The sequence below is a fragment of the Bos indicus x Bos taurus genome, chromosome 23 (assembly GCF_003369695.1).
Source record: "Bos indicus x Bos taurus breed Angus x Brahman F1 hybrid chromosome 23, Bos_hybrid_MaternalHap_v2.0, whole genome shotgun sequence".
Lineage (NCBI taxonomy): Eukaryota > Metazoa > Chordata > Mammalia > Artiodactyla > Bovidae > Bos > Bos indicus x Bos taurus.
In genome coordinates, this window is record NC_040098.1 from 16,037,804 (window position 1) to 16,057,954 (window position 20,151).

The following is a 20,151-nucleotide window of genomic DNA, read 5'->3' on the forward strand; positions in this document are numbered from 1 at the left end:
TAGCAGTACAATCTACAAAACACTTCTCTCCAGTCTGCTCCCATTGGTACAGCTTTACCATGTAAAATCATTTCTATCCACATCTGAATTTACCAATCTAAGCAAAATACAGTTAGTAACAAAGAAAGGCAATTTTCATATTTTATTATACAATATTGTTCATCATAGAAAAAGCTGTAATATTTTTTAATTAAATACAGAAGCAAATTGTTAGTGTTGCCAGAGAGATCATTTGCCTGCTTTTGAAAAATTTAACAGCACCTATTTGCCAACCAAAGAATTGCTTGAATAGAGTCAAATCCTTTGTTCTCCTTTCAGGACCCAGCCTACTGATTTATTTTCTATACAGTGTCTAACACACAGTAGGTGCTGAATAAATAGTTTACTAAATGGGATGTTCTTTAATCCCTATCCTCTCTCTCCTGGCCCTAAACTGGATCCTGACTCACACAATAAATGACTTCCCTGGTGGCTCAGACAGTGACAAATCCAGCTGCAATGTGGAAGACCTGGGTTTGATCCCTGCGTCTGGAAGATCCCCTGGAGAAGAGAATGGCAACCCATTCCAGTATTCTGGTGTGGAGAGTTCCATGGACAGAGGAGCCTGGGGAGCTACAGTCCATAGGGTTTCAAAGAGCCAGATACAACCGAGTGACTAACGCTTTCTTCTTTCGCAAGATAAAACCCCCACCCATCCATTCCTAGGGCAGTCTGGTGTTAGGGGCCTTTCAGTAGCCTTGATACTTAACCATGGTCTTGAGACACTTGCCTGAGAGGAATGACTGAGGGTTTCAGAGAGAAAAAGAAACACACAAGGGCAAGCGCAGTAACTAGGCAGAAACAAAAAGATGCTCAGACAAGCAGTGACCAAGAGATTCAGGGATGGAGCCACTGCAGGGGCCAGCAACAGCAAAATGAGGTCAGAGAGACTTAAAATGCACACAGTTCGAGATAAAGAGATTAAAAGGTTGGGCAACAATAATAATCTTGAAAGTTTCTTTCCAGCTTTAATGTTTCATGGCAGAGATGATGGCAGAGAGAGAGGAAGACGAGGCAAGAATGAGAGGGTAGAGACAAAGGAAGTCAGGGGAGACAGGTGGATCAGCTGCTGTGACTGCCCATCTCTAGATGTGGCCTTGAACTCTGGTCCTGCCCTCACCTCACACTCACCAGGCTGGGCTCTTTGATGCCTCAGCACCCCACGTGCATTAGGCTAGGCTCCTACTGTAAGTCACATCCCTGCCTTTCTCCACCTGAAGGTCTCTGAGCCACTCTGCAAACCATCTCTGCAACATCCTCCACAAGGCTTTCTCACTGCTCCAGCCCATACTGGCCCCCTCCCTTCCCAACTCCTTATGCTGGTACAGTTCATATGACATTCATATCCCTAACCACAGGGCAAGCGCTGGGAGTTTGCCCTCAGCTCCTACGAGGGCATCTTGGTTCCCCCAAGAGGGGTTTCAGTTCAGTTCAGTTCAGTTCAGCTGCTCAGTCGTGTCCGACTCTTTGCGACCTCATGGACTGTAATATGCCAGGCCTCCCTCTCCATCACCAGCTCCCGGAGTTTACCCAAACTCATGTCCATTGAGTGGGTGATGCCATCCAACTATCTCATCCTCTGTCGTCCCCTTCTCCTGGTCTTCAATCTTTCCCAGAGGGGTTTTGCAAGGGTCCAAACCCGACTTCATTTATTCCAGGAGTTCCCATGATACCCAGTCCAATGCTGAGTATCACGTAAATGCTCGGCGAATACTCTGCGGACTAACCAGTCCCCAAGGAGTGCCAACAGGGCAGTCTTAACAGCGCACTGGTCTGTTAAACAGCTTCCCTGAGGCCGGCCAAGCTGGGGCCATCTCCTGGGCTCCTGCGCCCCCTGCCGGCCAGGAAGGGCTCTGCACACAGGACGAAGCGGGCCGGAAGGGCGGTCCCGAAAGGCGCGGGCTCACAGTGGCGTCCGGCCTCGCTGTGGCCCCGGGGGACCCACCCGAGGGTCCTGATGAGGTCGGTGGGTCCAGCCAGGAAGAGCAGCTGTTTTTCTTCCTGGGTGTCGGGGCACATCATCCACGGCCTCCCGGGGGACAGAGCCGCACCCTGCGCCGTAGCGGGGCGCTCAGAGCTTCTCGTCCAGCTCCAGGCCCTGGTTCTCCTGGGCGCCAGCGCGCAGCCGGGGTGGGCTGCCGCTTTGCGTCCCGTTCAGGTAGTTCTGGATAACGGAGGCGCAGTCCAGCCGCTCCATGAGGGTCATGAGGTAGTGCAGCTCCTGGAGGCTGCCATTCTGCTCCTCAAATAGCTCCAGGATGGCTGCCGCGGGGCTGCGCTGACAGGACATGAACCTGGCCGGGAGCGGGGCCAGGGTGAGAGGAGGGAGGGGGCCCTGCGTTGAGATCACCACCCACCTCCCCCCAGCTCTGGCCCTCATCATGCCTTCTTTCAGGGCACTCTAGATGGTGAGAGGACCCAGGACTTTGAAATCAGAGATTGCCTGGGTCACATCTGAGATTGCACTGGCTCAAAGTCTGCTCCTCTCTAGGCTTCAGCCTCCTCTTTTCTCACACCAGGGCTTGGATGAGAAGACCTCTGAGAATATCCAGCTGCAATGTTCTGTGTTTGCCTTCTCTGCGCCCTACCCCCACCGCGAACACTCCCCACCCTCCATCTCTCCCAGGCCACATCCTGCCCACCACCAGGCAAATAGTTCTTCCTACCCATGGCCCTCCCCTGCTCAAAACCCCTCCAGAGTCTCTTTCACCGGCTAACCAAGCCCACTCTCCTGACTTCCCTGCCCACCCACCATTTGGCCTTGCCCTGTTTTTCTGACCTTTTCTCCGGCTCCCATCCTGAACCTTCCTTCCCACCTTAAGCATATCAGGTCTGCAGTTGACCGTCTGCCCCCCTCCCCAAGTTGATCCCCAACTTCCCTACCACCTGAAGCCCTTGTTCCCACCTCAGGTGGAGGAGACCATTCTGCACCCCTTAGTCCAGACTCCCATTAGGCTTTATTATTCTTTTTTATGTAATTGAGATATTTAGTTGACTCTCGAACATCACCGCTTTGAGCTGTGTGAGTCCACTTACATGCAGATTTTTTCCAACAGTAAATATTACAGTACTACGTGGTCCCTGGTTGGATCTGTGGAGGCTGAACTGTGGACGTGGAGGGGACCTGTAAGTTACACTAGGATTTCAACTGCATGGAGGGTCACCCCTCTAACCTCTACATTGTGCAGGTCAACTGTAATTGACCTAAGTCTTCATTATTCTCGCTTTAGCCATTTCATACCTGTTTTCAACTTGCCTCACAATATTGGGTACATAAAAATAATGTCAAAGGAACACATACCTTGATTTTTTTAAGCTCTCTGTATCCCTTAGTATAGAGTGACCTCCCTGGTGTTGGGACCATATTTTATTCATTCTGTATCCCAATGCTTAGTATAGCTTTTCCAGGACTTAGTAGGTACTTGATAAATGTTTAATAAAAGAGTGGTTTTATTTTTTTGCTTTTGAGGGAGAATTTTTATTTATTTATTTATGCCACACCCTATGGCATGCAGAATCTTAATTCCCTAGCCAGGGGTTGAACCCACACCCCCTGCAGTGGAAGCACAGAGTCTTAACCACTGAACCACCAGGGAAGTCTTTTAAGTGGGTGATTTTTAAATCTACCTTGTTTTAAGGATCCAGCTCTCATCCCATCTCCTGGGTGCGGTCTTTGACCACTGTTATCATCTGAGTGCTGGACTCAGCTCAGAATTGGTCTACTCATCTCTCTTCACAGAGACCATAGCTGCACCGCCTGTTTTGCCAATGTTTATTAAATTAACGTGTGCCATGCACTCAGCTACAGGCTTTACACACATTATCCTGTAGTCTTCCATTCTGCCCCGCAGGGCACAGCATGTCAAGCACTCAGTATGTACCAGTGACTTACATGTGAACTGATTCATTGTTAAATATTTACTGAGCCAATATTTATGTACTGAACACTGGCCATGATCCAGGCATCGCTCTAGGTACCAATAATACAGTGATAAACAGAAAGATGTCCAGAACCTTCGTATGGAGTCCCTTTGACTTCCCCTGGTCCTCTCCCCTGGCTTTTTCCTCTCTCACCTGTCATGTCCTCTTCTCTTTGAAGCCATGACAACGAGGAGTGCGGGACCCAAACCAGTGAGATCACTGCCAATGAAATCGATTCTCTTCTGGGAAGTAGGGTGGGGCGCAGCCATTCTCTGACTTTTAAGTCACTCTCCTGTGAATGGTCCAGTCTCCAAGGGGTCCTGAGAACCCCCGCCAGTCCACCCTCCGCTCCCACGTGCAGACCTTATCCCTCTTACCGGATTTTCATACCGCAGAGCCCCAGGTGGGAGGCCAGTCGCCGCCAGTCATTGCCAGTGATGCTGTTTGGCTCCAATAACATCTGCAGCTGCTCAAAGAGCTCTGGGGGCAGCCTGAGGTAGAGGAAAGGGTGTCCTTGAAGCGGAGAATCAAAAGGCCCAGCCTGGCTCCACAGACACCTCAATGCCGTGCTCACCCTGCAAGCCCAGGAACAGCAATCCCAAACATCCTGCACCCCCTACAGCAGCCCAAGCAATCCCCACCTCACCTATTGCAGGCAGGTGGCTGGGTGACTGGGGGTGGGGCTGTCCAGGATTCCTCCTCCGATGCCTGGAACCTGAGGATTTCCATGTACTTGGTCTCCAAGCCCTGAGCCAACAGAGGGGCAGGGAACACACTTAGGGATCATGAGATGTCCCTTGAGCAAAAAGCCAGGGCACCCACCTCCATTCCTCCCATCTCTGCTTCAGCCAGGAGACACAGCCCCACCCTAACCAACACCCTCTACCCTCTGCTTCCCCGACCCCAGAGCCTTCGGCCTTGAGTTTGCTGACTTAGCTCTTTGGGACCTGGGACATGAAGACCAAACGAGGTACATCCTAGGGCACCAGGAGAAGTGCTAAGTGGGGTCAAGGGCAGGGGAGGTCATCTAACAATAGAAATGCTGAACTCAGGCATATGTGCCCCCTTCCTCCATTGTTCTTCTCCTTGGTTCCTCCTTCCCGAAGGATACCTTGAGGGGTATCTGCCTAGTCTCCAATAAGATGCCACATGGTTTCCCAAAGATTCCCCTGATTTCTTCGTGTCTTCCCGCAGGAGGCCGGGATCTCTAATTTCCATCCCACCTACTCAAGCCCCTCTTCCTCCTGGGTCACTCTCCACCTGAAGATACACAGCACTGTCTCCCAGATGCAGACAATCTGTCCAGAAAGAAAGCACTTCTCTCTGATGCCCAAGTTCCTCCAGGTTGGAAGAAACCCCTACAGGGTTCATGTAGGGTCTGGTTCTTTTACCCTCTGGCAGGATTCACCCATGGATGGACAGGAGAGTCAAAGATGGAGCGTCACTTGGAGGCCAGACAGTCTCTGCCCCTGGAAGAATGCCCTCTTTACCTCTTGACTGTGTGATCACAGCCATACTTGCTGCACACCAGACCCTGGTCTACCTCGTCCGCCACTCCCCCAGCCCTGCCCTTCCTCAGTCCCTCCGCTCCAACCCACATCCTGGAAGGTGTGCATCGTGACGATGATCTCATTGGTCAGCGCAGAGCAGTCCTCGTTGTCTTTGGCTACAAAAAAGGAGACGTAGCAGGTGAGGGAGGAACAGGCCCAGAAGAGGAGAGCAGGACAGCAAAATAGACTTCCACAGCAAGACTTTGGAACTCAGAAGCAGCTATGCCGGCCACCCCATCTTTCTCTCTGCAAAGATCTGCTGTGGCCCTATCTCTGCACGCGTGGCCGAATGAAGCGCTGCAGGGCTCCAGGGTGACCAGGAGGGGAGAGGGGAGGGAAGGAGGGGGACACAGGGCTCCCGGGCTACCTGCTTTTCTGCGGAAGCAGAAGGAGCGGAAGGGGCACTTCCCGTGCCAGATGTGCAGATGTGGCACGAGCTGACAGCTGCTGTCATCCACGTTCTCCCAACCTGCAGAGAGGAAAGGGCCTCAGAAGGGTGACCTTCGTTTAAGGGGAGGTAAGGGCAGGAGCTGAGGGGACGGGCAGGGCAGGAGCAAAGGCTGGAGGGTGACTCAGTCGGTGGTGGGTCCCAGGGCCTGGGCGGGGACCCTGTGAGTGGTCTTCCTTCTACCAGCACACAGACCCACCCCTCCGCCCCTCCACCTTCCCATCCAACCCACACCCTCCCATCCTCTAGAAGCAGCACCATTGCGCACCCTGTCCACACCCACACAACCACACCCTTGGCCCCATGGACAATTCCTGCAGCCAACGCACAAAGGAACGAAGGTGGAAAGGACTGGGCCTCCTCCTGTGACGTGGGCTTCAACCAGGCAGGACCATAGAAGCCTTCTCACCCCTCCCTGCCCCTGTGGAGGCAACACATCTTCTCCCGCTGCCCACTAGCATCATCTGCCCTCCCACGGAGGACCAGGGCTGAGTGCCGCAGAGGGAGGTATTGAGCAAAGCCTGGGGCTCCAGGAGGCAGCAGGAGGAGCCAGAAGCAAACCCCACTCCGGCCCCCCAAGGCTGCTGCATGCCCAGAAGTCTCAAAAAGAAACTTGAGGCACCCAGATTTCCACCTCAGAGAAGGCCCAGACCCCTCCCTCCATGGGGCTCCCAGATGCCCTGTCCCCCGGCCCGGCGTCCCTCACCCTCTGAGATGTATTTGAGTTTCAGGCACTGGTCCCCTCGGGCCCCAGTGAAGTCAAAGAGCTGGCAGGGCCCGCGCAGGCGTCCACCGTGTGGCTGCTCGTTGGTCACGGCCCACTGCAGGGCACAGGGCGTGTTGTTGAGGAAGTAGACACGCAGCTGCAGGTGGGACTGCCCCGGGGCCAGCGGCGAGCAGAACAGGGCCAGCTGCAGCCACTTTCGGGCTTCCCGGCCCACCGGCGCCTCCAGCACACAGGTGTAGAGGCTGCAGAGAGAGACGGTGGCAGGGACCACGTGCGATGGGACTGGGGAGGCTGGGACACCAGGCCACCTGCCACCCGGCTCCCACCACACCAGGGGCCTCTGTGGGGGGCCTCCGGAGAGGAAAGGAGAACATTCCAGGCCATGTAGGGAAGAACTAGGGTGGAGGGGTTGGCTAGAGGGACGGAATGTGAGTCATGTCAGTGACTGTCACTGTGTCAGTGTAGGAAAGATGGAAGCTGAGCTTCGGGCCACCATGCATGGCCCTGCTCTGGTCATGGGTGGCAAGGAGACTGGGAGGCAGAGGATCTAAGATCCTAGAAGGACAGAGCTAAGGACAGACATGACATGGGGTGGAGTCTTAAAGAACTGGAGGGGGGCAACGTGCCCTAGACAGCGGGGAGACAGTCCTGAGCCAGGGCACAGGGAAGGGACAGACAATATTAGAGACAGAGGTGGAGATGGGACAGGCCCCTCTAGACAGACGACCAGGGCTGAGCCAGACCTTTCTAGACAGACAGAGGGACTATGGGGGGATGCACAGTCCGAATGGGGTGGGAGCAAGATAAGCAGCCATAGGCACTGGAACAGAGGGAGTGGGGAAGGATGGGGGATACGGGCTTTGCAGGCCAGCTTGGACAGAATAAGAGGCAGTCCCCGCAGAGAGGTGAGGACGAGGCAGGCAGAGACAGGGGGCGGGAAGTCCAGGCCCACGGGTGGGTGCCCACCTGAAGTGGGAAAGGTGGATGCGACATTCATCCCGGGAGGTGTGGTCCCCCGGCCGCCCCAGCGGCTTCCAGGCCTTGGTGTCCAGCAGGGCAGTGTTGCTGCTGTAGGCGCGGGCCTGGCTGGGCTGCTGGGCACAGTGCTTGAAGGTGAGGGTGCAGGGCTTCAGGAAGGAGGCCCCGTGGGGGCCACACGCCACCACGGGGCTCACCAGCCCCTGAGCCCGGGACAGCGAGGGGGCATCCGTCAGGTCCCACACCAGGGTCAACGACACCCGCTCCTGGCGGCCCATGGACACAGCACCTGGGGAGGACGGAGAGCTGAGGGGGGCCTGGCAGGCAGGCACACCCCTGCTGCAAAGGAGGCCCAGCCAGAAAGGGAGAGGAGGTGGGCCGGGAGCCCAGGAGAGGGGGCACCGCAGGGCACATGGGGCGGGGGGCAGTGTGGAGGAGAACAAGAGGGTGGTGACTGACTTGGGATGGAACTGTGAGCAAGTCGTCCCCCTCCTCTGAGGGATGCTGCGAGCTCACTCAGGCCTTTGTGTGAATTTGCAAGTGTCTGGAGGCTCTTCCTCCAGACACTTTACTTCCCTTTTGGGGAGAACTGTCGTAACAGACTGTTCATTAGAACAAGGCCCTTTGCCTCCACCTGCCATGAAACTGTCATAAAAATGTGTCGTTTATCCATCTTTGGAGTCAAGAAAGACGTACACGAAACATACAATTTTCAAAATTATGAAGGTGTATCTGAATGGCGCTCTCTCGGGGTTGGCGCCCCTGTCTAATACGTAACATGAACAGCTGTAGGCTGAGAAGGGAGCTGGGTGCTGTTACCTGGCGGGATGAGCAGGGAAATGCCCGTATCCTGGAGCATCAGGCAGCCGCCGCGGTGGTCCACCTCTCGAGCGGAAAACACCAACAGTTTGTGCATCAGCTGCCGGATGACAGTCTGGCCTTGGGTGGGTGTGTGCAGTTCCTGATAGAAGGTGGCCACCTCCTGCAGCGTGGCTGGCAGGCCTGCCCTGGAGGACTCATCTTCCGGTAGGGGAGTGGGAGGGGGCGCTGGCTCCTCTTGGCTCTCCAGCTTCCAGCAGGAACCCAGCAGCCGGCGAGGACAGCGCCATCGAAGGCACTGGACCAGGAGCACTGCGCTCGCCAGCGGAACCCCCACCAGCAGTAGGAACTGGGCGGGCTGGAAGGAACTCTCATAGGAGCACATCCGCCTGGTCGCTTGATGCTGCCGGTTGCCCTGCACCCGAGGCCAAGGGCCTGGGGGAGAGAGTCAGTGTCAGGTGAGCCGTTGGAGGCTAAGACCTGGCTTCTAAGTGACTGCAGTGAGGAGGGAGCAAACTGTCTTCATCCCAGCATACCCCACGCACCCCGGTCAGATCAATTTCCTAAACAGAACTTCACCTATCTCTCCCTCCCTCCCTCCGTCTCTCTCTTTCCCTCTCTCTCCCTCAAGAACCTGCCGTGACTCCCCATGACCTAATTAATTTCACCTCTCACTAGACAGAAAGACCTTGGGTTTGGAGTTAGGAGTTGTGAGTTCACATGCCACCTTGGTCACTGCCTGAGTGAGCTTGTCCTATTGTTTAATGTACCTCAGTTTCTACCTCTGTCTAAATAGAGCCCTTGATCTCCATGGGCCGACAGAAAGTGAAAGAAAGAAAGTGAAGTTGCTCAGTCATGTCCGACTCTTTGGAATCCCATGGACTGTAGTCGACCAGGCTTATCTGTCCATGAGATTTTCCAGGCAAGAGTGCTGGAGTGGGGTGCCATTTCCTTCTCCAGGGGATCTTCCTGACTCAGGGATCAAACCCAGGTATCCTGCATTGCAGGCAGACGCTTTACCCTCTGAGCCACCAGAGAAGCCCATGGGCCGATGGAGGAAGGTCTTAAAATAGAAAAGCAAGGACTTTGCTGGTGGCACAGTGGGTAAGAATCTGCCTGCCAATGCAGGGGACATGAGTTTGATCCCTGATCCAAGAAGATCCTGAGCTCAAGCTCTAGAGCCCTCAGCTGCAACGAATGAGCCCTTGCACCACAACCACTGAAGCCCGTGCACCTACAGCCTGTGCTCAGAAACCAGAGAAGCCACTGCAATGAGAAGCCTGTGCACAGCAGCTGGAGTATCTCCCGGGCTCCACAACTAGCGAAAGCCCAAGCACAGCAATGAAGACCCAGCACAGCCAGAAATAAATACATGAATAAATAAAAAATAAATAGAGCAGTGTATACATGTCAAAAAAGACATATACATGCAAAAAGGATTTTTTTAATAGAAAATGAAGTCACAAAGGGCTACACATCCTCTGATCTCATTAATGTAGATAGCAAAACTAGATGAAGTGTAGGTATATATTTATGAGTGTGCATATGTAAGTTAGGAGAAGGCAATGGCACCCCACTCCGGTACTCTTGCCTGGAAAATCCCATGGACGGAGGAGCCTGGTAGGCTGCAGTCCATGGGGTCGCAAAGAGTCAGACACAACTGAGCGACTTCCCTTTCACTTTTCACTTTCATGCATTGGAGAAGGAAATGGCAACCGACTCCAGTATTCTTGCCTGGAGAATCCCAGAGACGGGGGAGCCTGGTGGGCTGCCATGGACACGACTGAAGTGACTTAGCAGCAGCAGCAGCATATGTAAGTGATGGGCTTCCCAGGTGGTAAAGAACCTGCCTGCCAATGCAAGAGACGTAAGAGACACAAGTTCGATCCCTGGGTTGGGAAGATCCCCTGGAAGAGGGCATGGAAACCCACTCCAGTGTTCTTGCCTGAAGAATCCCATGGACAGAAGAGTGTAGCAGGCTACAGGCTATAGGGTCGCACAGAGTCGGACACAACTGAAGTGACTTAACAGCATGCATGCATGCATATAAGTGATAGAGAAAGGTCTGGAGCAGAACTGTGTAATAAAAAATATAATGTGAGCCACAGATGTGCTTTTACACTTTCTACAGTCTACATTTAAATAAAGTAAAAAGAGCCAGGAGAAATTAATTTTTAATATATTTTATGTAACCCAATATATTCAAAATAATATCATGTTGACAGGTAATCAATGTAAATTTATTGCAATATTTTACATTCTTTTTTCATTACAAGTCTTTGAAGTCCGTGTGTATTTTACACTCACAGCACACTGCAACTGATATTCTGTCTACTTCAAGGACTCAGCAGCAACATGTTCTAGTGATTCCTGCCTTGGACATACAAGTCTGGGAGGACACACTCCAAACTATTCCTATTGGTTGTTACTGAAAGAGATGAGAAATTGGGGGAGCTGGAAGATGTGAAAGAGGACTTTCTATTTTCTTAAACCCTTTTTTCTGTAGTCTTTGAATTTTTCACATTCAAGCATGTCTTTCTATTAATCTTGTAATTCTTTTTAAAAACTATTAAAAGTGAAAAAAAGGCTCTCAGACTGATGATGAGGATGGCATGAGATCATGTGAAAATCACTTATAGATGATAAACCCTGTCCAAATATGTGTGTTTTATTTATGCCCCTCCTTCTGCTAGAAAGGTCAGAGGGTAACTCGCAGGGATATATTATATATATATATATTTTCTACAAGAGTAACAAAAGTTAAAAGTGGAAGCAGAAAGAAAAAAGAAAACCCAAAGTGAGGGTCTCCAGGTGAGGTCCACCAGGTTCCCAGAGTCAGATGGGGGCCTGCTCTGTCTGGCAGCGTCCCCCTAAAGATACCAGCTCTTGGGATTTCCCTCGTGGTCCAGTGGTTAAGAATCTGCCTTGCACTGCAGGGGCTTGGGTTCGATCCCTGGTTGGGGAAACTAAAATCCCACATGCCACTGAGCCCACTAGGCCTGCGTGCCCCAACTGGAGAGCGTGAGTGCCCCAACTACAGAGGCACATGCTGCAGCTAAGACCTGATGCAGCCAAATAAACAAACAGATAATTTTTTTAAAAGATGCCAGCTCTTCCCCAGGTCTTCTCCTCCGACTTATCCTCTTCCTCCCTTAATTTCCACCTTTGGCAAGACTGGGCTCTGCACACCTGGTGAAGTCTAAGCTTCGGCCTTTGTTCCTGCTATCCTCTGCTTCATGCTGTCCCCCTCTGCTCCTTCTCTCACCTGGACCACTCTTGCTTAATAGTGCCCCCTGCCAGCCCCCACTCACCAGCCCTTGACTGTTTCGCCCTCCCTGACCACCATCCTCCCACCATACTAAGTAACTGTTTATTTTTAATTTTTCTTGGCCATTCCGCATAGCATGTGGTATCTTAGTTCCCTGTCCCAGGGATCGAATACGCGTCCCCTGCATTGAAAGCTCGGAGACTTAACCGCTGGACCACCAGGGAAGTCCATACTGAGTAATTCTTGATCACATGCTCTCCGTGTGGATTTCCACTCAAATGAGCAATTTCTGAGCACCCACTGTGGCCCAGGCATTGTCCTGACACAATGACATCTTACTCGGCTCTCAAGGAGCTTCTGAGAGCATGGGATTCATTTACTCCAAGGTTGAGTTCTGTGAGACACCACATCCTCCTTCTGAGTCCCCAGGGTCCCTGTGGTTGATCCACTAGGATCTGCACTGGTGAATTATTCCCTCACTCACACCTCATGGCTCAGCTGGTAAAGAACCACCTATAATGTGGGAGACCTGGGTTCAATCTCTGGATTAGGAAGATCCCCTGGAAAAGGCAAAGGCTACCCACTCCAGTATTCTGGCCTGGAGAATTCCATGGACTGTATAGTTCATGGGGTTGCAAAGAGTTGGACACGACTGAGCAACTTTCACTTTCACTTCACATCCCTAACCCCGACCTGAGGCTGTGCCCCTAAGCGCCTGCTCCACCCTTACCCACCTTCTTTCTTCCTTCTCAAGACCCGTGAAACCTAAGCCCCCTTCACAGCTCCCCCTGGCCATGGGCTGAAGGATGAAGCCCTGGGGTAGGATCTATTTCCCCCATGTTTTCATTGAAATTATAGACAAGAAGGGAAGGCATGACGTTGCTCCCTCGGCCTTAACATCTAACCTGCATACGGTGGCCCTGGCAGGGCACATGAGTGGAGTACGTGAGCTGGCGATGCCTGAATCTGGCAGAGATGCGGATCAGAGCCACAGGCTTCCCTTTACGTCCCGTTCAATCCTTGCAGTCCTTCCGCAGTAAAGATAATTGGAATTATAACTGTAATAATAATAGCTAACATCCACAGAGCCAGGGTATTACGGCGCTCTACGTGGCCCAGCTCATTTGATCCTCACAGCAGCTTTATGAGCTAGCTGTTATTTTTATCTCATTTCCCAGATAAGGAAGCCAAGTTTCCTCCCCCAGTGAGGGCAGAGGATGGATTATTAAGCTACAACTGAAGGCAGAAGGGAAGAATGAGCAAGGATGACAAGAGCTTCCAGAAACACTCCCTTTCTCTCCCTGCCCCTTCTTTTTCCCCGAGGTCTCTTCCTTTTCACTTCTAGAGGAGTTGAAGTTGAAAGAGAAAGAAATGAAAATAAATAGAAGGAAAAACAAACATAAGGAACTAAAGGCACATCCTTGGTGCCGCAGCAAGTGATGCTCTCGCCTACCCCCTGCTCACCGAGGCACCAGCAGTAGGAGATGGGCCAGCTGTAGGGAAAGAAAGGAGGGGCTCACTCTGTTTCTATAGCAACAGCTTTTCCAGGGCCTCCAAAGACCAGAGTCCAAATCCCCTCCACTCCATTGGGTGGTGCAGCAGAGTCCCCTTGTCCTACCTTCTAACCTAGAGGGCCTCTCACAGGAGCCAATTCATTACCTGGCCTGGAGCAGGTAACTCCTCCCTCCTCTCAGCCCCCTTTCTGCCAGGCTGACAGCTCTCCAGGCTGCGTTGGTCCTCACCCCATCCTTCTCTTTGCCCCCAGGAAGGGAAAGGGTCCCGAATATATAGCATAACAGCCTGGTACCTGCAGACTGGACCCTCTCAACCCCATGGCTGACCCTTTGGTAACCAGATCTCCAGTATGTCCTGCCCCAGACTCTGGATCATCCTGGGTAGCACTTTCCCAAGATGAGAGTCTTTTAGGATGCACCATCACCTGTCCCTAGGGAGTTGCTTCCTCCAGCACAAGGATCCAGGCTCCTGCTGCAAAGTTCTGCTCATATTCTTTAAGGAAACTCTCAACCCTTCTCCCACATCACTGCTTCTTATTGGGTCTACTGCTGAAAGATCTCCAATTATACGTAAACCATGTACCAGGATAGTGAGTCCCAGACTAAGTCATGGGCTGCATTCACCAAGTGCCTCCCCCGGTCCTCACACCCACTGGGCTGTGGCCCTCTGCCAAGCCCCTTCCTTCTCCCTCCTCCAGCACCAGGTGTCCACACCTGCCAGCCTCACCTGAGCTGGCCTGGCCCCTCCCCAGGGCCCCAGGTAGCCCCATCTTAATGCTCAGCCCACCCCCAGCTGCCCCAAGGGGTGCTCACCTTACCGTGTAGGTGACCCCAGAGGCTGCTGGCTTGTCCAGGAACAGCAGTTCCTTCTCTGAGAAACAGAGAAGTCAGCCACACTCAGTCACCAAGCCAGCAGACAAGTGCAGGTGGGCGGGGAATTCAGGCAGGAGTGGCCTGGCGCTTCCCACTTCCTGGCAGTCCTGCCTCCCGGCCGCCCCAAAGAGGGGTGGGGAGTCTGTCCTGTATGCTGGCAAAGTCCAGACGAGGTGAGGGAGGATCCTAGAAGTCCGTGAACTTACCGTCTAGATCTGGAAGGGAGGGACAGAGGGAAACAACCTGGGTACAAGGTGAGGCTTCTCTAGACTGCCCTCTGCTGGTCAGTGGCTGCTGCAACAGTGCAAGGTAGGAGGAACCCTAACCAGGGCTTCTCAAATTGTAATGTGTACATGAACCGTCTGAGGGACCTTGTTAGAATGCAGGTTCTGATCCCATTGGTCTAAGGTGGGGCCTGGGATTCTCTATCTTAGAAGCCCCCAGGTGATGGCACTGTGGGCCTGCCCAGGGTGCTTCATAGTGTCTTAGTTGCTGAGTCGTGCCCAACTCTTGTGACCCCATGGACTGTAGCCCACCAGGCTCCTCTGTCCATGGGATTTCCCAGGCAAGAATACTGGAGTGGGTTGCCATTTCCTTCTCCAGGGGGGTCTTACCAACCCGGGGATCAAACTCACATCTGCTTTGCAGGTGGATTCTTTACTGCTGAGCTTAGACAATGCCTAGTTCTAACCACTTCCTGCACAGATATGACAGTTGCTGGTGGCATTGGGGCACAACCGTATCCGCTCCCTAGCGAGGGCTCTTTCTACTGCCTACAGGGTTGCTGCCACTCTGGATGTTTGCCAGCCTGGTCCTTCCTTTGTCACTCTGCCACTGGGATGAAAGCTCCCTTCACAGAAGGAGGTTTTTCCAGCCATCTGCTCCATATCTTCAGCTCTAGGTAGAGCCCAATCAGTCCAAAGTACGTGTTTAATAAAGACCTGGGCGAAAGAGTGGGCCACCTGAGAGGAAAGAGGAAGCATTTTTGGATCCAGACTGCCAACACTGAACCCGGTGACCCACTTGCTGACTGTGTAATCACAGGTCAGTTGTTCAACCTTTCTGAGCCTCACTTCCTGGCCCGTCAAAAGCACATGATAATATTTACCTTGAGAGGGATAAAGATGGTCATTATTAAGCTAATAAATATAAAGCACACACCATGGCATGGTTACTCAGAAGTGGTAACCTGTCGCCATAGTCTGGCCTCCTGCAGCGGAGGTCTCTCCCAGCCCCACATTGATCATCACCCGTAGAAAATGAGTAACTCCTGCCGCTTTCATCTTAGCTAATGATTCTCTAGCTTCTTGTCCCAAACTGCAACCCCCACCCCTGCGCCGCCTTCCCTGGGAGGAGGGGATAGATACCTCCCAGGGGTGCCCAGGTCCCCAGGGTGGAGAGATGGGGCAAAGGAAGGGTGGAGAGTAGCCAACCTGGGGAGAGGACCGCCTGTCTAAAGCACAAGCAAGAAAGAGATGCTCAGGACTTTGGGGGATGAAGAGGGGAGCGGTTGGTCTTTGCTGAACAAAGCTCTGAGACACACAGGTGGCTGCCTTTTTCTCTGAGTCATGAGATTCCAGGGGCTTGTGAAACATCTGTCAAGTTCAATTCCAAGTCAGAATGGGCCATGCGAGCTAGCAGTCAATAACGAGGGGCTATGTCTTATGAGATCATTTCCAAAGCTGGGGCTTGTTTCACTGGGGACAGCCCCAGTTACATCTGAGGGTCCCTGCTACCCCTACGGACACAAAGCTGGTTCGTGCAAGGCAGAGACCACGATGCCAGGCATCAGAAGCCTGGCAGCCTGGGGCTCAGCTGTCTCAGGAGGTTCGGGTTGCACAGCACCAACGCCTCAATAGTTCCATCAAGGGGGCAGGCCCCTCCAGAGACTGGGTCTAGTAGACCAGGGGACCCTCTGCTGAGAGGAGGGTCCATGCAGGCAGCAACCTGGACTCCCCAGCTAACGCCATCAACCTTGTCACTGGAGAAGGGAGCCCCGCTCCACCCTTCTCCCTGTCCCCACCCTCCTCTGCCTTCCTCACATCACACATCACTGGCACTCAGTCTGGGAGGTGTGCTGCCTGAGGTAAGGGGAAACACAGGCCTGGGAATAAATAAGGAGGCACCAGCAGTTGGAGGAGAACTGGAAAAAAGCATTGGGGGTGGTGGGAGCGGGGAGACCTCCAACACTGGATAGAAAACTGGAAATGATAGAGAGACAGGAGGCAGAAGGTGAAGAAACAGACAGTGAGAAGCAGAGAATAAATAGAAAGACGCACAGGCCAGCAGGCTGGTCAGCCCTGTCCCCAGAACCTCCAGGACATGTTCATGGGCCCTTGACAGGAGAGGGTAGTGTAGACTGTCACTCCACACACTGAGAAAAATCACCTTTTTTCCCCTTCAAATTCTGTCAATCATGGGGACGAAGTTGAAATATCGCAGGCAAATGAGAAGCATGATATTGGGTGGGGGATCTTGGTTGGAGGGACTACCCAGGTGGCTCAGAAGTAAAGAATCCACCTGCGATGCAGGAGACTCGGATTCCAACGCTGGGTTGGGAAGATCCCCTGGAGAAGAGCGTGGCTACCCACGCTGGCACTCTTGCCTAGGAAATCCCATGGACAGAGGAGCCTGGTGGGCTACAGTCTGTGGGTTTACAAGAGTAAGGCACGACTTAGCAACTAAACAATAACTTCCGTTGGAGGACGGTCTGTGCCTCACCCGGCTTGCAAAGGAAGACGCGGAACAAAATACAAGTGAGCATGGCAATGTTTTAATCAGAGACCGAGTGGTTGTTCCCTTGAGAGGTCAGGGTGCCCCTTGTGTGGCCCCGACCCTCTGGAAGTGGCGAGATGGAGGGGGAACCTCCCCCAGCCCCTCGGGGTAGATGAGAACTTCAGAGAAAGGAATCCATAGTGTTATTCAGCTGAGTCTGAATTTGGGTGGGAGCTCCGGCAGAGTGGACCCCTGGGGTTTTCCCAGTCTGGTATAGTGAGATAAGCCTGGGGCAGATGCACTGGTTGGTTCTGGACTGGAAAGGAAGCCCAGGGTTCTCTGGCTCCTGTCTTCCAAACGTGGTTCTTCCAAGTTGGCTTGGTTGAGTTTGATCTTAGACCCTGCCCTCCATCAAGGGCCTGCTATGTACCTGGCCAAGTGCCATCCATTGTGGGAGGCAGAAAAGATGGGCGATCCTGGACCTGAGATCCAGGAGTCAGACACACACTGGGGGAGAGGAGTCTTTCACTAAGAAGCAGTTGTCAGTCCTAGACGGGACACTCTTGAGTGCCACATGAGTGGTGTGGAGAAACTAAGTCCATGGAATGTGGAAAAGGGCGAAGGCAGCGTTGGCTCAGAGGAGGGGGCTGGGAGAAGACCCCAGGGGGTGTCCAGGACTAGACCTCCTATGGGAGGCTCAGGCCGGGGAAGAGTGTCAGGTAGGAGGAGACAGACAGGCAGATGCGGGGAACGCTACCATCAGCGTGTTCTCTGCCTCCCCAGATCGCACCTCCTCCAGGAGAATGTGGCCTCAAGGGGCCATCTTTGTGGCCCTGCCCCTCCTGGGGCCCACCCTTGTCTGGCTGCTCATCCATCACTCAATGTCTGACTGGTGTGACAGCCTGAGAAAGCTGCCCTGGTGCCCACCTCACAGAGTCTTGCTGCTGGTGTGGACAACCATCTACTCCATCACAGGGTGAGCACCCACTTCTCATGCCTGGGCTGGGAGCAAGTCTCCCATCCCTGAATTGCTGCCACACGCTGGTCTCTAAAGGGATGGGACCTCATCTTGCCTCTTTCAGGATGTCTCCTCTGTACCCACCTAGGATTCCAGCCCACCCTCCCTTACCTCCTCCCTGCCCTCAAAGGATATCTAGACCCACTTACCCCGTTTCAGCCCACAAAGGATTTTTTTTTTTGGCAACCACAAGGCCCCATTTACCATGAATCAGCCTCCTCTGAGCATTTCTGCCACCGTCTATCCACAGGTATGCCGCCTCCGAAGCAGGGAGCGAGGCACGGCCGTCAGGTGCCGGCAGGTAGCGGTGGGGAGGGCTGCCCTGAGCTTCCGAGGTGTGCGCAGAGCACGCAGAACTTGGCTCGCTGGCTCCAGGGTGCTGCAGAAAGGTCAAGGGCAATTCCCAGGGCAGCCCGCCTGACCGCCCTGCCCCCGCCCAGGCCCTGCTGCACCTGCTGCTGCTCTTTGGGCTGGTGATGAGCACGGCCCTGATCTGGCACCCCATCAACAAGCTGGCCACCCTGCTGCTGCTGGCCTACCTGGCCTGGCTCACCATGGGCGTTTCCATCACCTGCCACTTGTGGAGGGACAGCCTTTGTCCCGAGGACAGGCCCCCAAGGGGAGAGTAGGAGGCCAGGATCAGGGGAGAGGAGGGAGGCGGGGGTAGGGGCAGAGGAGACCACAGGCAGGGCTGTGGAGGGGAGGGTGGTGGCCAGAGGTTGCTGAGTCCCTGAAGGTGACTTGACCCAATGTGGCCACTGTCCTGGGTCCCCTGGTGTCACTTTCCACTGGGATTCAGAGACATGGGAGAGGGGGAAACAATTCACATTTAATGTAAGGTAATAAATCCTGTACTAATAAGAATTAATTTAGTAGTGATAGCATCAGTGAATAAAATCCTAACTACCTTTCTGGGTATGATGTGAAGTGTGTGAGGTTCAGGACAGCTGGGTGGGAATGGACATGTCTGTGTGTGTGTGTGTATGTGTGTGTGTGCGCGCGCGCGCACGCGCGTGAGCGCACATGAATGAAGGTGTGAATGCCCTGCCAAGCCTCACTCAAAATTTGGGACTTAGATTTTTAATTACTTGAAAAACAAAGTTTTTGAAAAGCCACAGAAAGATAAAGTTAGAAAGGATACCAATTATCTTGTCAAACAATATATTTATTGCTTATTTTATACTGTGTATCATAATATATAAATATATATTATGTACCACCTATAAAATAATATATTCTATATTAATTAATCTTATTTAATTTATTTTAATTTTTTATATTGGCATATAGTTGATTAACAATATTGTATTAGTTTCAAGTGCTCAGCAAAGTGACTCACTTATACATATACATTTATCTACACTTTTCTCAATTTCTATAATTAATTTATTTTAATTTAATTGTATTAATTACACTGTAATATAATATATAATAGTTATATGATACAATATGCATTAGATATGTCATACTACTCTTCCATTTCTATAATTAATCTTAATTAATTATATTAATTACACCAATAACAATATAATATATACTACAGTAATACATTATGCATTATATATGTCATACTAAGACCCTAAGTCATTATATCTGATAAGATTATAGATCTTTTTTATTTTTGCCTTCTTATACTACTAGGTTTTACATCAATTAATCATTATTAATAAGAAAACATGTTGAAAAAAGATGTAAGCCTCAGTGCTGACCAGTGAATTGAGGAGGAGGTTTTTGTCCAGCCTTGTCTCTTACTTCTCTTTCTAAACCTTCCTAATGGCTTTTTAAAATTTTCCTCTCTTCCGTCCTCTTGCTTTCTTCCCCTGTTGTCTCAAAGCCCTGATGGTGGCAGGAAGTGACGGCCCCAGGGCTGCCTCCCTAAATCTTAAACAAGGCCAGCTGGAAGGCCCAGGTGCCTTGTGTAAGGAGCTTTTAAAAATATCAACCAGACTCTCTAGGGATGCGCCTGGGCACTGGTGTTTTTAAAACTGCCAGGACTTCCTCATGTGTAGCCCACCTGAGAACCACCACTGAGGGTGTTCCAGAGCCACCTGGAAGCTTATTAAAAATGCCTAGGGACTTCCCTGGTGGTCCAGTGGTTAAGACTCCATGCTCCCAATGCAGAGGGCATGGGTTCAATCCCTGGTCAGGGAACTAAGATCCCACATGCAGCCAAAAAATAAAAAAAATAAAAATGCTCAGCACTTCTATCAGCTGCTCACTGAAATTAGAGAGCTCCAAGCACGGATGGTCTTTCAGGGCTCTCTTTACTGTGACAACCTTA

General features: G+C 52.2%; 2 protein-coding genes across 7 annotated transcripts; one reads left to right on the plus strand and one right to left on the minus strand.

The window, feature by feature from the left end:
* Positions 1 to 127: 127 nt before the first annotated feature.
* On the minus strand, positions 128 to 18,209 carry UNC5CL (unc-5 family C-terminal like). Of its 6 annotated transcripts, none has more exons than XM_027524902.1 (11): positions 18,075 to 18,209; positions 14,083 to 14,352; positions 12,656 to 12,778; positions 8,483 to 8,917; positions 7,652 to 7,952; positions 6,665 to 6,927; positions 5,878 to 5,979; positions 5,559 to 5,626; positions 4,607 to 4,707; positions 4,338 to 4,451; positions 128 to 2,333 (listed from the first exon to the last, which is right to left on the minus strand). In XM_027524902.1, the coding sequence occupies exons 4-11, from the start codon at positions 8,865 to 8,867 to the stop codon at positions 2,111 to 2,113; spliced, it is 1,557 nt and encodes a 518-aa protein (XP_027380703.1). In that variant the 5' UTR covers positions 8,868 to 8,917; positions 12,656 to 12,778; positions 14,083 to 14,352; positions 18,075 to 18,209; the 3' UTR covers positions 128 to 2,110. The 6 variants fall into 6 exon arrangements, with proteins under 6 accessions (XP_027380703.1, XP_027380702.1, XP_027380704.1 ...); XM_027524901.1 differs by having other exon boundaries at positions 14,078 to 14,352; XM_027524903.1 differs by lacking the exon at positions 12,656 to 12,778.
* On the plus strand, positions 16,805 to 18,507 carry TSPO2 (translocator protein 2). The gene is made up of 3 exons (XM_027525497.1): positions 16,805 to 17,828; positions 18,121 to 18,161; positions 18,216 to 18,507. Exons 1-3 carry the CDS (start codon positions 17,458 to 17,460, stop codon positions 18,497 to 18,499), a joined length of 696 nt encoding a protein of 231 aa, XP_027381298.1. The 5' UTR covers positions 16,805 to 17,457; the 3' UTR covers positions 18,500 to 18,507.
* Positions 18,508 to 20,151: the final 1,644 nt, after the last annotated feature.